The sequence below is a fragment of the Aptenodytes patagonicus genome, chromosome 7, assembly GCF_965638725.1.
Source record: "Aptenodytes patagonicus chromosome 7, bAptPat1.pri.cur, whole genome shotgun sequence".
NCBI lineage: Eukaryota > Metazoa > Chordata > Aves > Sphenisciformes > Spheniscidae > Aptenodytes > Aptenodytes patagonicus.
The window spans coordinates 30,944,206-30,962,408 of record NC_134955.1 but is presented as its reverse complement, the minus strand read 5'-3'; the positions used below and the strand labels follow the sequence as shown (position 1 = coordinate 30,962,408).

Sequence of the window (18,203 nt, the reverse complement as noted above, 5' to 3'; positions counted from 1 at the left end):
TTTCTTTTAGACTGGCTCTGCACCAAACCCAGCACCAACATGCACATACATGCCATAATTTGCCCATTTGGGCCAAACGTACCATGATGAGAGGTTGCCTAATCTAGGCTTCTGTCACTGTTCCCAGGAGGAAAGAGATGGAGGAGTACTTTGCTTGCACCCATAGCAAAGATCCTCCAGCTCCTCTTGCATGCCTCACTGCTCGATTTGTTCCCTAGGGTTAAGATGCTTTACTTGTTCATTTGAAAAAAAAAAAAAAAAAAAAAGTAGAGAAATCAAGAGATTAAAAACCATGCAAACCTGGATCACACAGTCATAGCAAAATGAGTACTCAAGAGTATTTCTTTCCAAACACACGAATAAGCTCATTTTGATTAAGTTCCTTGTAGATAACCCATGTTCTAGGTTGAATTAGTAACACAAACAACACTAATACTTTACAGACCAAATGAGTTATTTTATGTTTCTCCTGGAGCATTCACTTCTCAGTTACTAACAGATGGTAGAAATTCCCTAATTCTTCGTAGGTATCTGTTTTATTAACCAAAGTAATATTGAAAACATTAATAAAAATCAGACCAACAGGTGATGTTTACAGCATGTGACAAATCTCTCAAAATAAGTAAAGCCTACTCAACATATGCATGATTTCTTTTTTCTTACTCCGTAGTAATTTGGGAAGATTAGGTTGGAAGATGAGAATACAAATTCTTAATAGAAGATTTTGATTCTCCCAGACCACCTATTATGAATTATCAGTGACTTTTCAAGCATACTAATTTTGAATACATAAACATACTAGTGAAAAAAGTCAATTATGTGTTTAATTGCTTTCCACTCATAACTGTTCATAATCCATGTTTTCTATTTTGCCCCTTCTCTGGCTAATTTTCATCGTGCTTAATAATGTAAAGGTGTGTTGAGTTTCTCAGTGTATGTAACAGTACAGCATCTACAATTTGTAGCCTACTAAAACCACCTGTGGTTATACTTCAATGTTAAAATTCTTTGGATTGCAGAAGGACTCCGTATTGGGTTTACATGGCGAGGTTTTGGTAGCAGTGTGGGGTGCTGCTGGGTGCCCTCTGTGGCTTCCAGCCACATTTCAAGGCTCATGTGCAGGATTTTATCTCTACTTTCCAAATGAGTAGACAAAGGTATCTGCAGTGTGCTTGGCTGAGTCATGTCACTCTGAAGCTTTAAATAGCATCATTAGAGCCTGGTAGAGGGAGCAGGACACAGGGTTTCTGTAATGTCACACCAGCCAAGGACAAAAGTGCTCTGTGCAGCTCTCTATTTTAAAATACAGGGGAGAAGGAGTGCCAGTGGCTGGGAGGGTTGTCTGTGAAATGCCTGCCTTGTTCCTGTAAGGGAGCTCTCTGGATGTAGTCACACTTTTATTTCTGTACTGCTGAAAAGTTCTAGCTTTAACAGTGTGGTTTGTCGAGGGTAGATTCTCAGAAGATATTTTTTGTGGATTATGGACAGGTTCTCTGGCTCTCAGATCTTCTTCACTTTGCAATTATCCTTCCAGAATGAAACTCTGAGAGTTGGTCTTCTTGTAGTCAGCCTGAACTGATTTTCTCATGACCAGTTCACTTTCTTTGCACAGTCAATGTGAACCTCTCAAGGGGTGGTTCTTATGGCTACAAACAGGCCAGCAGTAATTTCCTTTCAGAGTATCACCAGTGCCCCCCACTTCAGCCATTCACACATCAGTGGGGAGCTGGGGTATCTCCCACGTGGTTTTGTGCTTGACCTTTCTTCTAGGATGCCCCCACAATTGATAGGCTCTTTTAAATGACTATGGTCATTTATAAAATGTCTCATTTTAGACATTTTCTGGTGCATGGTTTTGCTCAGTTGGGCCTAACTCAAGATTCAACAATCCTGAAGGAGGCTTCTTACACCTTTCACATGTGAAACCAAAAAAGGAGGTTCAGCAAGGAGCAGCAGCAGGCTGCAGCAAATAGGACTGGGAGGCCTCAGGAGAGGTGAGGAAGGACTATGAAGCTCTAGAGGCTAAAGCTAAGCCTGGAGGGATAGTTAGGTTGTTTGGATCCTTTGCCTTTGCAATCCTTGTTTACAAGTACATAATGATAAGCTTTAGCCAAATGTTGAGGGACAGTTTTCTGGGGCATGGTTTTCCCACTGTTGCTTGCTAAATGGGCCTACCAGCTTGCACTTCTTTAATCAGTCCATTTTATAACACTGTACAGAGCTCTTGAATTGTTGAGCTCTGATTAGCTCCTATTAGGCTGTGGAAGAACAAAGAAAAATAGTGAATACAGTTTTGTATTTGTACTAGATTATTCATCTTATTTCTTCCTATAGACTTATAAAAGCCAGAATCAAATCATCCTGTTTGACTTGTTAGATGTCAGACCTGTTACCTGCCATGCAGTTACTTAAACGTTAATCCTGATCACCTGTGGCTGACCAAAGTCTATCTTGAAGAAAAATGACCCCTCTTCTTTTAAAGATATCAGGAATGGTGAAGTCACATTTCATAGAAGTATGTTCTAGTGGGTGATCATCTTCCAGCAATAAGTATGCACCTTGTTTCCAGTCTCATTTAGTTTGGCCAGAGCCCAGACATTAATTCTTGTTAAATCTTTTCCTATTAACGTAAAAACCATTGCATCACCATTGTTTCTTCATTAGTGTTGATTTTATAAAATATACCAAGGTTACATCACAGTCGTCTTCTCATCAAACCAGTAGATTCAACCCTTCAAGTTTGCGTTATAAAAAAATCTTTCTTTGCTAGATCCAGCTGTAGCTCTGTTCTTGCACTCCCTCCCTCGTTGTCCCTTTATAAAATGCACACTCCAGTCCATTTCCCAATATTTCTATATACGGAGATGAACATTGCCTTGTTATTCTTATATTCTTACATATAAATGACTTCCCAGTTTCCATATGCAGAATCCAGTTGTCCTCATTTACCATTAGAGAATTCTGCTGAGTTGCTTGTCTTCTACAAGCTGGTGAGTTGCTGTTTGCCACACTACAGTCTTCCCTTTCTTAAGGGGGAGTAAATTATAACATACGTTTGTCATTCCTTTAATCATAACTTCACACTTCAGTGTGTTAGAATTAACTGTGGTTAATCAGGCCAGTCTATCAAGCAGGTCAGATTGTTCTGTATGATTGCCCTGTCCTCAGTATTACTCAGCACTCCACCAATCTTTGTTCTACTGCAAATTTGGCCAGTCAGGATGTCATGCTTATTTCCAAATCACTCATCAAAATGTTGAATAGAGTTTGAGACCAGTAAACTCTTAAAAATTCCTCAGAAGAAAACCTTTTTCGGTGATGTTTCTCACTGAGGACTAATTCTGAAATCAGTTAGCTAACAAATTCTTAAACTTAGTAATATATACTTTTTTTCAGTCTTTGCATAACGAAATCTTACTATCTTTGCACAATAGACTATGAGTAAAAAACCTGCAATTGCAGCATAGAACAAATTTACTAAAAAACCCCACTATTTTATACTGACTGGCTTCCAGAAGGTAGCTCAGGGCTTACCAAAACTGCTCATCACCTTACAGGGAACCTCTGGCTAATGCTAACCCCAGAAAGTTTTATTTTCCATGCAGCTGTATTGCATCATCATTTTACTATCCCATGAACCTTCCTGGTGGAACACCCTGTAATTGCTTTAACATCCTTTACAGCTTTATTGCACTCTGGTCACTGAAAGACAGCTCCAGTACCCTGGTTTGCAAGATCAATGCATCCACAGGAACAGCACACTTCAGTTTGGCAGTATATTGGCATCACCTCTAGTACATACCTAAGATAAGGAAATTAAAGAAGAATTTCTGTGCATAATCCAAATATAAGTAAGACTTTCACAAAGCTTAATAGAAATAGATTTAGAAGGAAAAAAATAAAAATGCACAATTATATCTACCTTTATTAAGATCAGCTCCCAACAGCTTTCCTGTCCTTTTATTTCCCAGCTATATATTTCTTAAACTCTTTACCAAACCATACAGTTAGGCATTCAGCTCTTATGCAAGCCAGGTAGGTCTCTTATTTCTGCCTTCATGGAAAGGGTTTCAGACATCATTTTTACTCCAAATTTCTGCAGGTGTTTTTATACATATATATACACACACACACACACACATACCTAAGGAATTTGACTGGGTGGAACCATTTGCTGTCCAGACAGTAAATTGTGCTAGTTAATGACTGTCCTAAGGCTAACTAATTACACATCATCAATCTTTTTCAGGGAAAACACTCCCTTGTGTGGTGGAGTGCAGTTTTCAGTGTATAATTGCTTTGTGTGCTGAAACTTGTTTCATATAAACATGCATACATTAACATATGCTGTACAAAACATATGAAACATAAATGAGAAGAATGTATGTGACGTGAAATTAACTCTTGACTCAAAATAGGCATTGCTATTAACTACTTTAGGGATGATGGAGCATTTGGTGTGTATGACTGCCAGCCCACATTTTGAGGAATAGCAAGAGAACCAAGAGTGGTAATATATGATAACTGATTTTTAGTTAATCAGCTATTGTGCCCACTATTGCAATGGTGACCAGGGTAACCGATCTACTGGCACCTTACCACATCCCTCTTAATGCTTTTGAAAATTGGCACAATATTTACTTTCTTTCAATCTTCTGCATTTCTACAGTATGCCAAGAATTAAAATAGCTGAACCATAGACAGCTAAGAATCTTCCTAGACTATGCTTTTGGAACTAATTCGTAAGAATTATCTCTATTCTGTCTTAATATATGTTGTATGGCTGTGTGTGGCAAAGCAGTTCATAATATTCATCAATGAAACATGTAAAGTTTCTTTTTTCCCAACATAGAACACAAGTGTTTTATTAGCATTCCTGCTTTAGCTGCATCATTAGTAAATATTTTTTTATCTCTATGAAGTAATGAGTATAGACCTTTGATAGGATTTTGCTTTCTCCTCATACACATTTCCTTTATATTTGCATATATACACATGTCTATATATGCTTCCTATTTTCACCCTTGGAAATCATGCTTTTTCTATATTCTATAAGTTATGATTTACTTCGAAAGTTTCGTATTTCCCATTTTCCAATGTACTGTGCATTGCTTTTTCACATCCAGCTGCTGCCTTCTTACCAGCTCTGAAAGAGGTTGGGCTTTCAGCCAAAATTGTGAAATTGGGATAGCTCATATCATACCGCTGAGATTTCCTCAACTGCAGCAGGAACAGATATTTATGCCGCCAGAGACATCTTTTCGCCCACCCTGACCTTTCCCACTGGTTTTTAGCATGAAGCTGCAATGTTGAGCCTCCAAAGCAATAGGGATTCCTCTTTGTCAATCACACAAGCCTTTTTACCAACAGCTAGTCTGACCTTATCATTGTCTTGGACTTGTGGAAATATAAGGAATAATTAATTTTCCTTTCACGTCGTATCTGTGCAATGTGATCTAATTGAGTAGGTTTTAGTCATTACATCACATAGCATCAAAATATCAAAACCGTGTGAGTTGCATGCAATAGCTGTTTAGACAGGTTTCCACATGCTTTAGTAACATGTGGCTCCCTTACATTTATTATAATGGGTATTCAGCAATGTTTGCCACTACAAATTTGTCTTTCTTTAATCTGTGTTTTCTTGACCTGATCCAAGAGTCACGCTTGTCTTTGATGTCTGTGAGTTTTGGCACAGTATCATGTTGCAATGGTGATTTAATTTAGCATGTAATAGGATGTACTTACATAGTTGCCTATCTCGATCTCCTGGAGAATGTTTCTTCCTTACGCATTTCTGAAACACTTCCTTAAGATGTTTTGCAATTGTTTCTTTAAAGTCTTTCCATGTGGAGCTGTTAACATAGTTTAATCTTTGTGATCAGCCCTTTTGTGAGTAAGTGGCCACACTAGATTCCAGCACAGGTTTGTATTTTGTTCAGCAGGAGCATGTGGAATGATAGCTGGACTTTTTTGCCTACCAGCCCCAAATTCTCCCACACTTAGCTCCCCAGACAACTGCAAAGCCTTTTGGGACACCCTGAGAAATGGCTTTGTTTTGTTAGCAGCCATGTGGAGTCACGCATGTAGCATCACTGAGACTACATCCCATGGGCAGCTGGCACGAGACATGGATGATAGCTCAATCTCAGATGGCACAAAATGCAGGTTTGTGGGGTGTCCGTGTGACTCCCAGCAGAGCCTGGGTTTGTTAACCACTGCTTACATGACCTACCAGGTGCCCTGAAAAGGCTGTCACTCCATCCTCCCAGTGACAACACACTGTATATAGGGCAAGATACACTGCCATGCACACCTTTTCAGATTGCACAATGGATCACAAGGCTTGAAGTCAACATGGCAATGGGAACATGGCTTCTGCACATGTGGGGACATACTGGATGCAAGAACTTCTGCAGCAGCCGGGCCTTTCTCATGCAAGAAAGAAGGACCAGGAATTTCAGCACTGCAAGATTAGCTGGAGCGAGTGCATCACCTAACCCTGTGCTTCCTCTTCCTCTTCAGCCTGCAAGTGGGATGGGAAATGCCCACAGTGCCTGGCAGCTTTCCTCTGTTGGGTACACCTTCCCTAAGGATCTCCTTTTCCCACAGCTTGTGTTTTCTCACCAGGGCTCTCATACTGGAGGCAGCCACCTGCTCCAGTTTGTGGTGCTCCCAGGGGCTGACAGCGGGAGGAGAAGGGAGCTGCGTCTTTTAGGGCAAAATCTCTTGGCTGTTTCTGTCCCTCTCGGTTAATTAACGGGAAGGGACTTCATTCTCTTGCAGTACTGCATCAGATGTGGGCTCTGGTCTCACAGTGTACTGTCCTACCCTCTTCTGTAACATAGAAAATGACAGAAAAGTTAGGAATTTCATCATACCAAAACCTGAGCCATTGCCATGTTGAGAAAAGCAGTCTCCTGATGTCTGCTGAAACACTCTGGCTATGCCGCTCTTGGCTGAAAAGGCAATGCACTCAGAAAGGTGCCATGCTCACCTTTACACTGAGGAAGTAAAAGGGATCTGCTTAGCAATGGGGAAGGCTTTGAGGAACTGCCAGAATCAGTGGCAAACCTGTCACCTGCATTGGGGTCCCCTGATCCTGCCTGGGACTCTCAAATAACAGTCCTCATGGGAAACCACATTTCTCTCTCTATAGCCAGCAAATGCACCCTAGTGACCAACAGTTTTACGCATGGACTAGATTCATCATAGAATCATAGAATCATTAAGGTTGGAAAAGACCTCTAAGGTCATTGAGTCCAACCGTCAACCCAACACCACCATGCCCACTAAACCATTTCCCTAAGTGCCTCATCTACACATCTTTTAAATACTTCCAGCGATGGTGACTCAACCACTTCCCTGGGCAGCCTGTTCCAATGTTTAACCACTCTTTCAGTAAAGAAATTTTTCTTGTAACGTACTTTATCCCTTGGAGCTAACTGCAATGAATACTGGAAATTTAAAGTTGATGATAGCATATGATGTCCCATATGCTAGACAAGAAAAGGAAGCTCAAAGGCATACCCCACCAGCACTTGCTGATTTTATTAAAATACCAAGATACCGTTAACTTACTGTGGCTGAAAAGGTTTAGAAGGCAGTTATTTCAGGATAAGTTGCTTTAGCAGTCCGAATGTCTTTTAGTGTTTGATGGAAGACTACAGTGACACTGGTAAAAACTAGGATCCTACACAGGGCATGCCTTACAAAAAGAAAGACTAATTTAAGAACTTTATATATAAGCTCAGTAATAAAAAAGTATTGCACTTACGCACATGCATAGGTCTCCTACTAGTCAGATCTATCAGAAGAGAGATTATGTTCTATATAAGAATGACCAGACCAAATAACCTTGCAAATCTGAGCTACTGTCAGTATTTGTCCAGGACATTAAGTACTTTTTGGACTGTTTCTGAAATATTTTCTGAATTTAAGTTTTCTCTGAGCTTGGGTAAAGTTAGTATATATGTAATAACAAATATCTATACCCCATATTTGTCATGGGGAGGAGCATACAGAGCCCTCCTAAAAGCAATATAATGCTCCTGGTGGACAGAAACAGCCCTTTTTCTGCTGATCTAAATTTATTGTCCAAATTTTCTCAAGTAATTTCATTTTTTCTGTCCTAATGTGCTCATGTTTGAATTACTGATAAATGTATACATACCTTTCTCATGATGACCAATATATTTATCTCATTAAAATAAAGGGCCTATGGGTCACCAGCAGCAGTGATATGGATCAGGCAAAGATGCACAGCCATTGCCATATTAAAGTCTGATTCTTGTGAATGATATTTGGCGTTGCTGTCATGGAGATTGCTATGATCTCTCGATTTCTGACATGAACTCGAACATTTTTGCTTTTATTCAGATGAGCCACCATGTATTATTATTTTTAATATGCCTGAAGCATCATAGTGCTATGAGTCACATTAGCTGCATCTTCCTGTATCCCTGGAGAGCAGAAGATGGCTGTTTCTAGTAAAGATACTGATCAGGAGTAAACCAGAAGGGCTTTCAGGGAAGCTGGACCCTCCCTTTCTCCTATGTTCAGAAAGGTGGTCTGGGATATATGAGGGGAAGATGTGCTGAAGCAAGAGGGGCACGATATGAAAAAGCCCATGATATAGGTATGAGACATAAAGGAGAGTCTGTAGGCTGCAGAGGAGCTGGAAAGGATGGGAAAGAGGCTGAAGAGGGTTATCATCAAGAACAATTGAGAAAGGTCAAAAGAAAACACACAGTCTAGCTGATCTTTTATTTGTCCTGAGCTGTCACTTTAATAGATCTTTGAATAATTGACTCTGATCCAACCCATGTCTTTGAGCATTAATGTTAAAATTGGCCTAGCTCAGTCATTGGTTGTAGTTTTAGATCATGTTGATTGTAGTCTTAGACACCATCAGACCAGTCAGGAAAAAGAAAAAATTATTACAGAAAAAAGCCTCAAACGACAACCAGTTCAAGGCAGAGCAACTTTGGGTGATCTGCATCTCACCAGTAGCTCACCAGCTGACAGATAGACTGTCAGCCATTGCCATAAGTGTGGGTATCTAAGGGTGGCCCAGAATAGTTTTTCTGCTCCTTGAGCTGCACTAAATGTATCATTTGACCTCTGGGGCTGTGCCCCACAAGTCAGGAGTGCATTACCTTCAGATAGTTGTAGCAGTCCTCTCCTCTCTGTCCTTCCTTCTGACATTCCTCATTTGTCTCAAACACGTCTCAGATGCTTATGAAGCAGCTCCTGAACTTCCACAGATTGCAGCCTGGGGTTTCACGGAAAACCCAACTTCATATTTCTCCCTTAATACGCCTGGGCATGAGCTACCACTGACAGCCTGTGCTTTATGAAAAGCAGTCCCAAGTCAAGCTGTCCTGTTCATGATCACAGGGGCCTTAGGTGATCCCAAACTGGAATATGGCAGGAAGTTTGTACTCGTGCTGGTACTTGCAGCATTGCATTTTGCATTTTCTGCCACCCTGGTTATCGCAAAACCTTTTCTTTGTTATTTGAATGAATCCACGAGAGGATTTTTGATTTATATGCTAATTGAGCTTTTGCCCAAGGGTGTTTTGCAGCTTCACATTGTGACAGGGTGAATCACGTGTTAACAACACAACCAGTGCCTCAATGTCAGGTTTCCTCAGCACCAGTAACTTTGGAAACAAGTGATTAAAGAGGATATGCTGATTACTCAGGGTGGGATTCACCTCGCCTACCTTCAGCCATTCAGAAGTTAGGTGTCAAGCATGACCTGGGCATTTAGGCTTCTCCAGAAGAATCCAATATAGAGGGGCTTAGTCACTACCTGTAGTTGCCATGCTTGCTTTTTCCTCCATTCGGTAAACACAGGCTACTGGCTTCAACTAGAAGTCTAACTTTTAGATGACTTAATTTAGGTGAAGTCAAGCCTATCCTAAATGCGTGCCTTGTGAAACGGCCATGTTTGCCTCAAAAGGAATAGTGCTTCATAGCGAAAAGCAATTTGAACTTTGAACTAATTTAGGAAATTCAATGCAAGTGCCAGCTTTGAGTCAAAGGCTGCCTCTGACTTGAGCTTAAAGAACAGGTATTTCATATGGGGAAGTCTTGAGTCAGGAAAGAAGAGTTAGCTGTTAGGCAACAAGCAACTCTTAGTCACCTTCCTAAGGGGTGCTGGAGGCTTCTTCGCTCCCTTATTTCCTTTAGTCTTAAAACCAAAGGTGCAATATGACACACGTGAATGAAAACCAGCTCTCATGCAAAAACCTCACACCCATTAGCTTCCACACATTGCAGAAACAAGACCTGGAGCTGATAACCTTTGTGGGGCACAATTACATAGAAATTGTAGCTAACATTCTCATTCCTCTGTTGTGATACCGCACCCCTTCTAGGCACTTCAATCAAGGATGCAGATAAGCCGTAGCAGAAGAAATAGAAAATATGTGTGCTTTTGTGTGTACAGTTACTTTTCTCTAAACTATTTCTGGTCACCATTTTTATGGAAAAAAAAGGCAGACTCTAAAAATTTTTTTACAGAAGTGCAAGTGCTCATGCTAAGCAAAGCATCGGCCAAAGCATGGGAGAGGCTTGTGACTATCCTTTGCCTATTGCTGTAGTTTATCTAATTCTGGTTTCAATTAAGCAGTTCCTGTTCCATCAAAAAGTTTCAATACAATGAAGGTGAGAAAGGAAGTTCGCAGCAAACCTTTCCCTTGCACAATGTGATAAAATAAATGTGCTTATTTAATTAAAAAAAAAATCAGAAAAGGTAGGCATAAAATTAAACCTAAGAAATCAAACTTTTCCAAGGATGGAAATACTGCAGGTAAGATGAGCAAACTGTCTTAACTTGTTCTCCTTGTAACACCAGCTTTTCACGTTGATTCCTCTGTGCATATAAGAAAAGTATGTAATGAGACTGCTGGAAGTGATTGGGTTTGTGTCTAGTTTCTGTCAGTCAAAGTCCTTGTACAACACTCATTGCCACAGTCAGGGTGGCTGTGATTTCATACTTATACAGGTCTCTAATAGGAAGCATCGTGCTTTGTCATCCTATTAATCTCAGGTCCTTTCATAAGCACCACTTTTAATCTTTTGGGAGGACTTTCAATACAAATGTATGTGTGCCTAATAATGCTTGCATAATGTATTAGAAAATTTAATCACTGAGCTTCCTAGAGGTGTGCTGAACACATGCAGATCCTCATTAGATAAAAAAAATCATAAAATGTACATGATCAGTCCATTAAATTCCAATATCTGCTAGCAATGCCCAGCCAGCTGGTGATTTGAATAAAGTTGCTCAGAAATCTGAATGTTTTTTGCATCACAAAATGACAGTTCCGAACTGGGAAAAAAAAAATGAAGAATTAAAATCTCCTAAAACATGAAATTATTTTAGTTTGTTGAAATGTTTCATGATTTTTCAAGGTAAATGTTTGAATCTCATTTAAATTTGTTAAGATGCATACTGTATTAAATGTAAAGTCCAGAAATAAGTAAAGCATTTCAAATGGAAAAGTAATACATTGTGCTTTACATTAGGGAGTATAGAAATGTTGCTTATCAAATTTCTCCCTTCTTTCATTTCTTTTGAAGTAGAACACTACAATAAAAACAAACACCTATGCACAAATCATCATGCAACAGCACTTTTCAGGGAAAAATATTCCTTCAGAAGGATTCTTAGTATCTTCATACATAAATGTCTTCCTTCTAATTACCACCCCCAACTTTTTTAATTTATTTTTTATTACGAAGGCAACAGTGCATGGAATTCAGGGTCTTTACATGGAGACAATAGGTAGACGTGTCTGTTAGGCTATTATTATCATCACTTTTAGATTGCCGCCGTAAGGGTACCTCTCATAGACCATAGAATCATAGAACAGTTTGGGTTGGAAGGGACCTTTAAAGGTCATCTAGTCCAACCCCCCTGCTCTATCAGATCATCAATCAGGTTATCACTGTTATTACACTTCTGCGAGCCCCTAGGTGGGAACGATTTGGTCTCTCAGCATGATCTGCTCAGTCACAAGACCTGCAGATACGAATGTTCACACCTTACAAAAGATGTACTCTTTGGACAAGTAACGTGGGTGGGAAATTTTCCTGTTTCAGAAATCATGGAGGGGTGGAGCTCTGACTCAATGTAATAAAACACCTGTTCAGCAACTTCTGACACTCTTCAAGGCTGTAAATATGTTTCAGGAGGTACTGGCAACTGTGGAGCTTAATACTGAGGTGCCATTTGCAGCACCTGCTTTTAATGCAGCAGCGATCTCGATGGCATCAACCTCTGCTTTCCCTCCGGTAAGTGGAAAACAGAACAAGCCTGGCAGGGGTCTCTGAGGATTTGATTCAGATTTGTCCCCAGACTACAAACAGGTCAAGTCCACTCTTACCTGTAGGACATAAATCTCCAAGAAAACAAGATTGTTCTTCCTTGGCTATTTGCAGCTATGAGGACCTGGAGTCAATATCTATCCATATAGCACAGAAACAGCTGCCATTTTCCTGGCACATTCATTTTATCCACCACAAACAATGAGGAGGTGCGAATTGCCCATTCCACATTGCAATTCGACATTGAGGAGGTGAAATAGGTAGAAAAATTTATCTTTACTTTCTTTTCATCCCTTGTTCTCCTTCCCTCAACAGCATTCAAGCAGCAAGTCAAGCCCCTTGGAAAATAAAGAAAGAAAATGGATGATGCACTACGTAACCCCGAGCGATGCTGATGATAAGGTACCAACTTCAGCAATCTAAAAATTGGTGGGACTAAACCAATATTTTTTTGAGAAGGGTAGGATCTTTTTTTTTTCCAAATTTGGTTATTAAAGATTCACATGCTTATTTAGAAATAGGAACATTTCATGAAAGAAAATTTTCTTTAGGTGAAACATCTGCATTCCATTTTTTTTTTTATTCCACTCCTTTATCTATTTACACAGTGTGTTATTTTCATGGTTTTATTCCTTAGGGAAATAATGCTATTTATCTTTATTGTCTTTAATGGAGTTTTAGCCCAGCATGAATGGAGAACGTTGCCAGTGTTGGAAAGTCAGAGCATGGTTGTTGGCGATCCTTTGGGTTTTGGTCATTAATGCCAGTTTCCAGAACAAATGACCACTTTGATCACTGTGTAACTCATCACAACAAAAGAAGAACAACTCTAGCAACCTTTGCAGGGCCTGTGACAGAGATATATTTGCATCAAACATGTACCAGCTATATCAGTGATGATTTTTGTCTCCACTCTCGGTTAGCTTGCAGCTGACTATACTTTGTGTCAAGCTGCTTCAAAGTAAAACCAGGTGGCTCCAAACAAAAAGCTAACTTACTTTTGATGATATCTTAAATGGCATGTGATTCAAGTACCTATAGCTCATAGGAAACCTGTATTTTTAATTTCTTGTTTGTGCAACCGGACTTCCAAATCAACAGAAAACTACAAACATAGTTTTGCTAATGTATGTCACAACCTTATCAAACTGGTTGATCAAACTAATCTCTTGTTAGTAGCTTTCTGGCACCTCCTACAAATGGAAATTAGTGTACAAAAAGGGTGACAAACTATCAGTGGGGGGTGAAACAATGTAAATGGCAAAGTAGCATAACCAAAACTGGCATGGCATTTAAGTGTTCATAATTCACTCCGTGTGTGTGCGCGCTAAAGCTCATCAAGGGTACATACTAAAGCAGGAAAACCAACTATTGGAGAGTGTGATGACCTGATTTCTGTAGCATTTTGGTAATGATTTAATGTATTTATATTGAAGTTGTGTTTCGGTTTAGAATATCCATGGCTAAAAGTATCCAACCCTTCTTTACCACTAAGGCAGTTATATGTATATAAAGATTGTTAGAATTCAGCACATGTTTTTGAATGTACGTAAAGTAATATAAAAAACCCCTGTGGCCATAAACCCCTGCATATAGGGGCTCTGGGACCCTTTCCACAGCTTTATTTCATTGTTCTTGTCATAATTTCTCCTTATCCAATGAACCTCTGAAAGTTCTGTTTGCTATCCACAGGTGTTTAACAACCAAGGCATTCTCAGACACTCTTTATTTGCCTCCTGGCTTTTGAATATGTCTTCTCTCCTCTGTAATAAAGCTTGGCAGAAAACTGGCATTAAAGGCATAGACTCGTGCAAGCTAGCCAATTTCTGCTTCTTACTGGCATTGGGTTTCCTGGGCAGCTTTCGGTAATTCCCTTGATTTTTGCAGGCCATAGCTTGCCATCTGCAACAGGAGGATAATCATTAATAGAGAGGTGTTATAAAGGATAACATGTTTATAGCAGATCTTGAGTCCCAGAACAAGTAAACAGGTGCAAAGCTTTCCTTAATGCTAATGCTCAAATATTTGCCCGAGTACTTGCTTCAGTTTGAGAGGACTTTGCATAGCTGTGTGATAAACTGAATAGTTACTGGATTGGGTTTAGAAAAACATGCCCAGGGGCTGCGCATGGAATTTAGCTGTGTTGCCTACCTACGATGCAAAGCCAAAAAATGCCCTACTGCTAAATTTTCAGGAAAATGTAACAGCCTTATGAAACTTCCTTCATATTTTAAAATGGATAGGAGCATCAGGAGAGCATCTCTTTAGCTGTTTCAGAGAGTCATGAGTTGACAGTTTGCACATGAATACAGGAAAGATGAAACATACTAAAGGAAGATCATAAATAGTTGTGAGTAAGGTAGCCCATAATGACAGTAAATCTAAAAAATTTATCACTGGATATAATTTGTTAGTGCATTGTCTTATACAGAATAATTTGTTATTTCCAAAAATGAAAAAAAAAAAAGTATTTTCCTTGGCAAATTATCGGCTTAAAAAAAATAGTTGTTGGCTCATCATCTGTGAATGCACTGAAAACTTATATACAGTAATGCAAAGAGCAAGAAATTAGGAAGCATAATCTCAGCTCAAGATTAGTAGTATTAACATAGGGCAGGGAGGCTCACCAAAGTATTCTGCTGGACACGAAAACAGAAAACAGAGAAGAACTAGAAGAATTTTAATCAGTTTTTGATTTCTGTAAGTGATACACATAAAGTGATGCACATTCCTTAACAGTTTGCTGCAAAACTAGACAAAGCCCTGACCAAGGGCCCTGTCACCCTTCCCTCTTAAAAAAAGTATCTGTGATTGAATGTGTCATGCAAGGTTACCTTTTGCAGGTGTAACAATGAGCCTTTAAGCAAGGCTGTTCAGTCTGACCATCACTCTGTCATTGCAGGGATAAGTTCAGAGGTTCAGGGTACACAGATTTATCTTTGTTAGAGGGGACTGCAAGAGGATTTGCTCATCTGTTCTGTGGATTCTCAAATATTTTTTTGCTTTATTCTAGGTATCAGGAATTGCTCCTGGCTTAATATGGAATGCAAATTTTGTGCTGAAAATGGCTCTTTATGATAATTAGTCACTCATAGATAGTCGATTACATTACCAACTCCCTGAACTAACCATTTTTTTAATGTAACACAAATGGTAATCATCAGCAGAAACACATTTGCTTTTTAGTTTATTAGTGTTGTTCAATGTATTATTGCAATGAAATGATGACTAGAGGGAAAAGACGATTAGTTGCATTACTTCCATTGATGGCACCAGGGACTTGAACTTCAGTTATAAGAAGTTGTTATTTTGCTCTTTGAATTTTCTGGAGTAGTTTTCATGTCTGGCATTTGGCCATCGGAAAAGTATTATATGAAGTAATTTTTCATTAACTGCCTTCTCTAAGGAGGATAAGTCTCCTTTTCATTTGTCTCAGAGATTTTCTTTATAGTTAATAGTTCTCTTAATAGTTAGCAGTTCTCTTCAAAAGCATTGGTGTCTCAAATTATTATGATGATCACTGAATATTGTTCCTCCTTTGATGCCCTAAGGAGGGGGTGAAAATGTTTTCTAGAACAGATTGTTTTTTTCCTGAAGAACTTTGATTTGGGTGCTATGGCCACCTAAGTGTTATACTGAGATAAAGTGAGAGGGGTTCAGAGTACAGACTGGTTCTGGGTGGTGTGAAAACCATTTTCTAACTGGTAAAAATGTTGAGAATATGGAGATAAAACTAGCATTTTCATTATTCCTTCAAATTTAAAGTAATCATTGTTCTTGGGGGCTAATACCAGAAGGGATTTTGCTAATAAACCATGCTGACCCTATTAATAGACCCAAGGAGTGAGGCTCAGGCTGAGGGAAGCTCAGCCATGACTTGCCTGGTTGCATGTTCTCTGCCACAAAACATGCTTACTGAATGCATCTCTCAGGTTCACATCACTAGCTCCTTCCTCTGTTGTTAATTCCTTGAGTCTCTTTTTCCATTCTCTGTCTTGTGGTCTTTGTTCCATGACTGAATGCTGGATGTGCTCTGGCTGACATAGCCTGTATCTTGCCGTCTCACGGGACTCAGATTTCTCAGGCAATGTGGTGAGATTTTCTCTTGGTACGCAGAGTTTCCATGCGCAGCTCACTAGCTTTTCTCTTACACAGGCCCTACTCAGAGCTCTCCTCCTGGAGGTGAGAAATAATTCTTGCTTCTCATTCAATCAAATTTCTAATCTGTACATTATGGCTGATCGGGTACTCTGCGCTATTGTTCCCTTGGTAAGCTCTTCAAATTTGAATAAACTCCTGCTTTTTGCACCAAGCCATCTTCCTATGATACCACATATCCCCATCCACTTTCTCACCATGATTCCACATGAAATTAGGTTTGAACCCTTACATAATCTTTGACGCTACCTAATCTGTGTAGTATCTTACTGTTCTTCATGGAAACACTGGGTATGTTCTATTGTTTTGGGTTTTTTTTTCCTTCCTAATATAGCCCTCCCATACTTTAAGTCTCTTATCAGTTTGTCTTCATTTGCATGCAAAGTATGAGGTTCTTGTGATGCATTCTTCACATAACCTCTACTCTAGTCCACTGCAATGGCACTCAGGAATGAGTGCATAATCAGTGCTTTTTGTAAATGTGTCTTCACAGAACCCACTCTTGTTTCTGTTTCTGTCATTCTACTTCTTAAAAAGTCACAATCATTCATACACGTCTCTGACAATCTTTAAAAACATGTGTTCCAAAATGCTGGCTGAAGGACTGGTGCCATTAAAGAAGGCTAAGAGAGTACCAACACTAAATGCAATTCCTTTAACTCTTTCCTTTACTTCTCCTGAAATATGTCTGCTGAAGTCTTTATGTATTGCTCTAACTTGAGTACGATTTTTGAGAAAGATATAGAAACAAATGGACAAACCCAATGAGTGTTTGTTCTTCAAGAACAAAACAGGTTGAGGTAAGAAGACACAGTTTTTCCTTGCTGATGAAAAAGGAGTGCTCTAACAATAACGGTTGAAACAACAGTGTGGAGCTGGCTCAGCCCGGATTTTGATAATGCTGAGATCTTACCTAAACAGCCCTATAAAATATCCTGTGCCCTACATATGACTTCAAGTAACAGTGATTAATTTCCTATTTAGTTTTGGAATACACCCACCCAGAAGCCAAGATCTTCTACTCCTTGTAGGTAAAGAGAATGCATTTGTTCAGCACTTAATAGCCCTCTTGTTGTTTTGGGTGTGCTGCTTCTGTACCTCGCAGCAAAAAGTATTAGCATTTTAACTAGTCAACTTACTGAAAACATTCTGACATTATGATTCCTGGTTATAAGCTTGAGCTCATGGGCAAAGCTTTATGGTTATTTTAGGCACTGGTTAACTCTTATTTAATATGCCTTTAAATTACCTGGCATTTTCTCAAAAAATCATTCTTGCCATTTCACTGGATAACTTCTTAGCTTGAGAATTACTGTAATTTTTTGCAAACTCCTTTTATGACCTTCATGTCTTTCATCCTCATAGAGATGGAAATGATTTGGGAGGTTTAGCTAAATTTTGTCATAATGAATTCCCCGTGGTCCAATGCTTTACACGCTTCAGCTGATGTACTGTCTTGTCTCACTGATTTCTTATGCTTTGACCTTTTTAGCAATCTTTGACTCTTGTCAAAGTAGCAGCACCTGTGAATGTACTTTCTCTTATTTCAGTCGAGAGTTTCTCCCTGTCATTTTAAGGTTTCTCAGGAAATAGATAACATCTCCTAATTATTTCATCATCTTCCACCAGCACTCCTCCATTTTTCACTTCAGATAATCTTTCCAAACTTTTGGTCATTAGCTTTCACAACAGCTTCTTACTTTGGC

At 39.3% G+C, this 18,203-nt stretch overlaps 1 protein-coding gene across 1 annotated transcript in view; it reads left to right on the top strand.

The window, feature by feature from the left end:
• Positions 1-12,194: 12,194 nt before the first annotated feature.
• The window catches only part of LOC143163389 (cytosolic phospholipase A2 epsilon-like), a 42,016-nt gene continuing 36,007 nt past the window's right edge, over positions 12,195-18,203 (top strand). Inside the window, exons 1-2 of the mRNA XM_076344654.1 lie at positions 12,195-12,306; positions 12,655-12,741. Coding sequence (XP_076200769.1) covers positions 12,196-12,306; positions 12,655-12,741 — 198 coding nt within the window. The 5' untranslated portion in view covers position 12,195. The remainder of the gene's footprint in view (positions 12,307-12,654; positions 12,742-18,203) is intronic.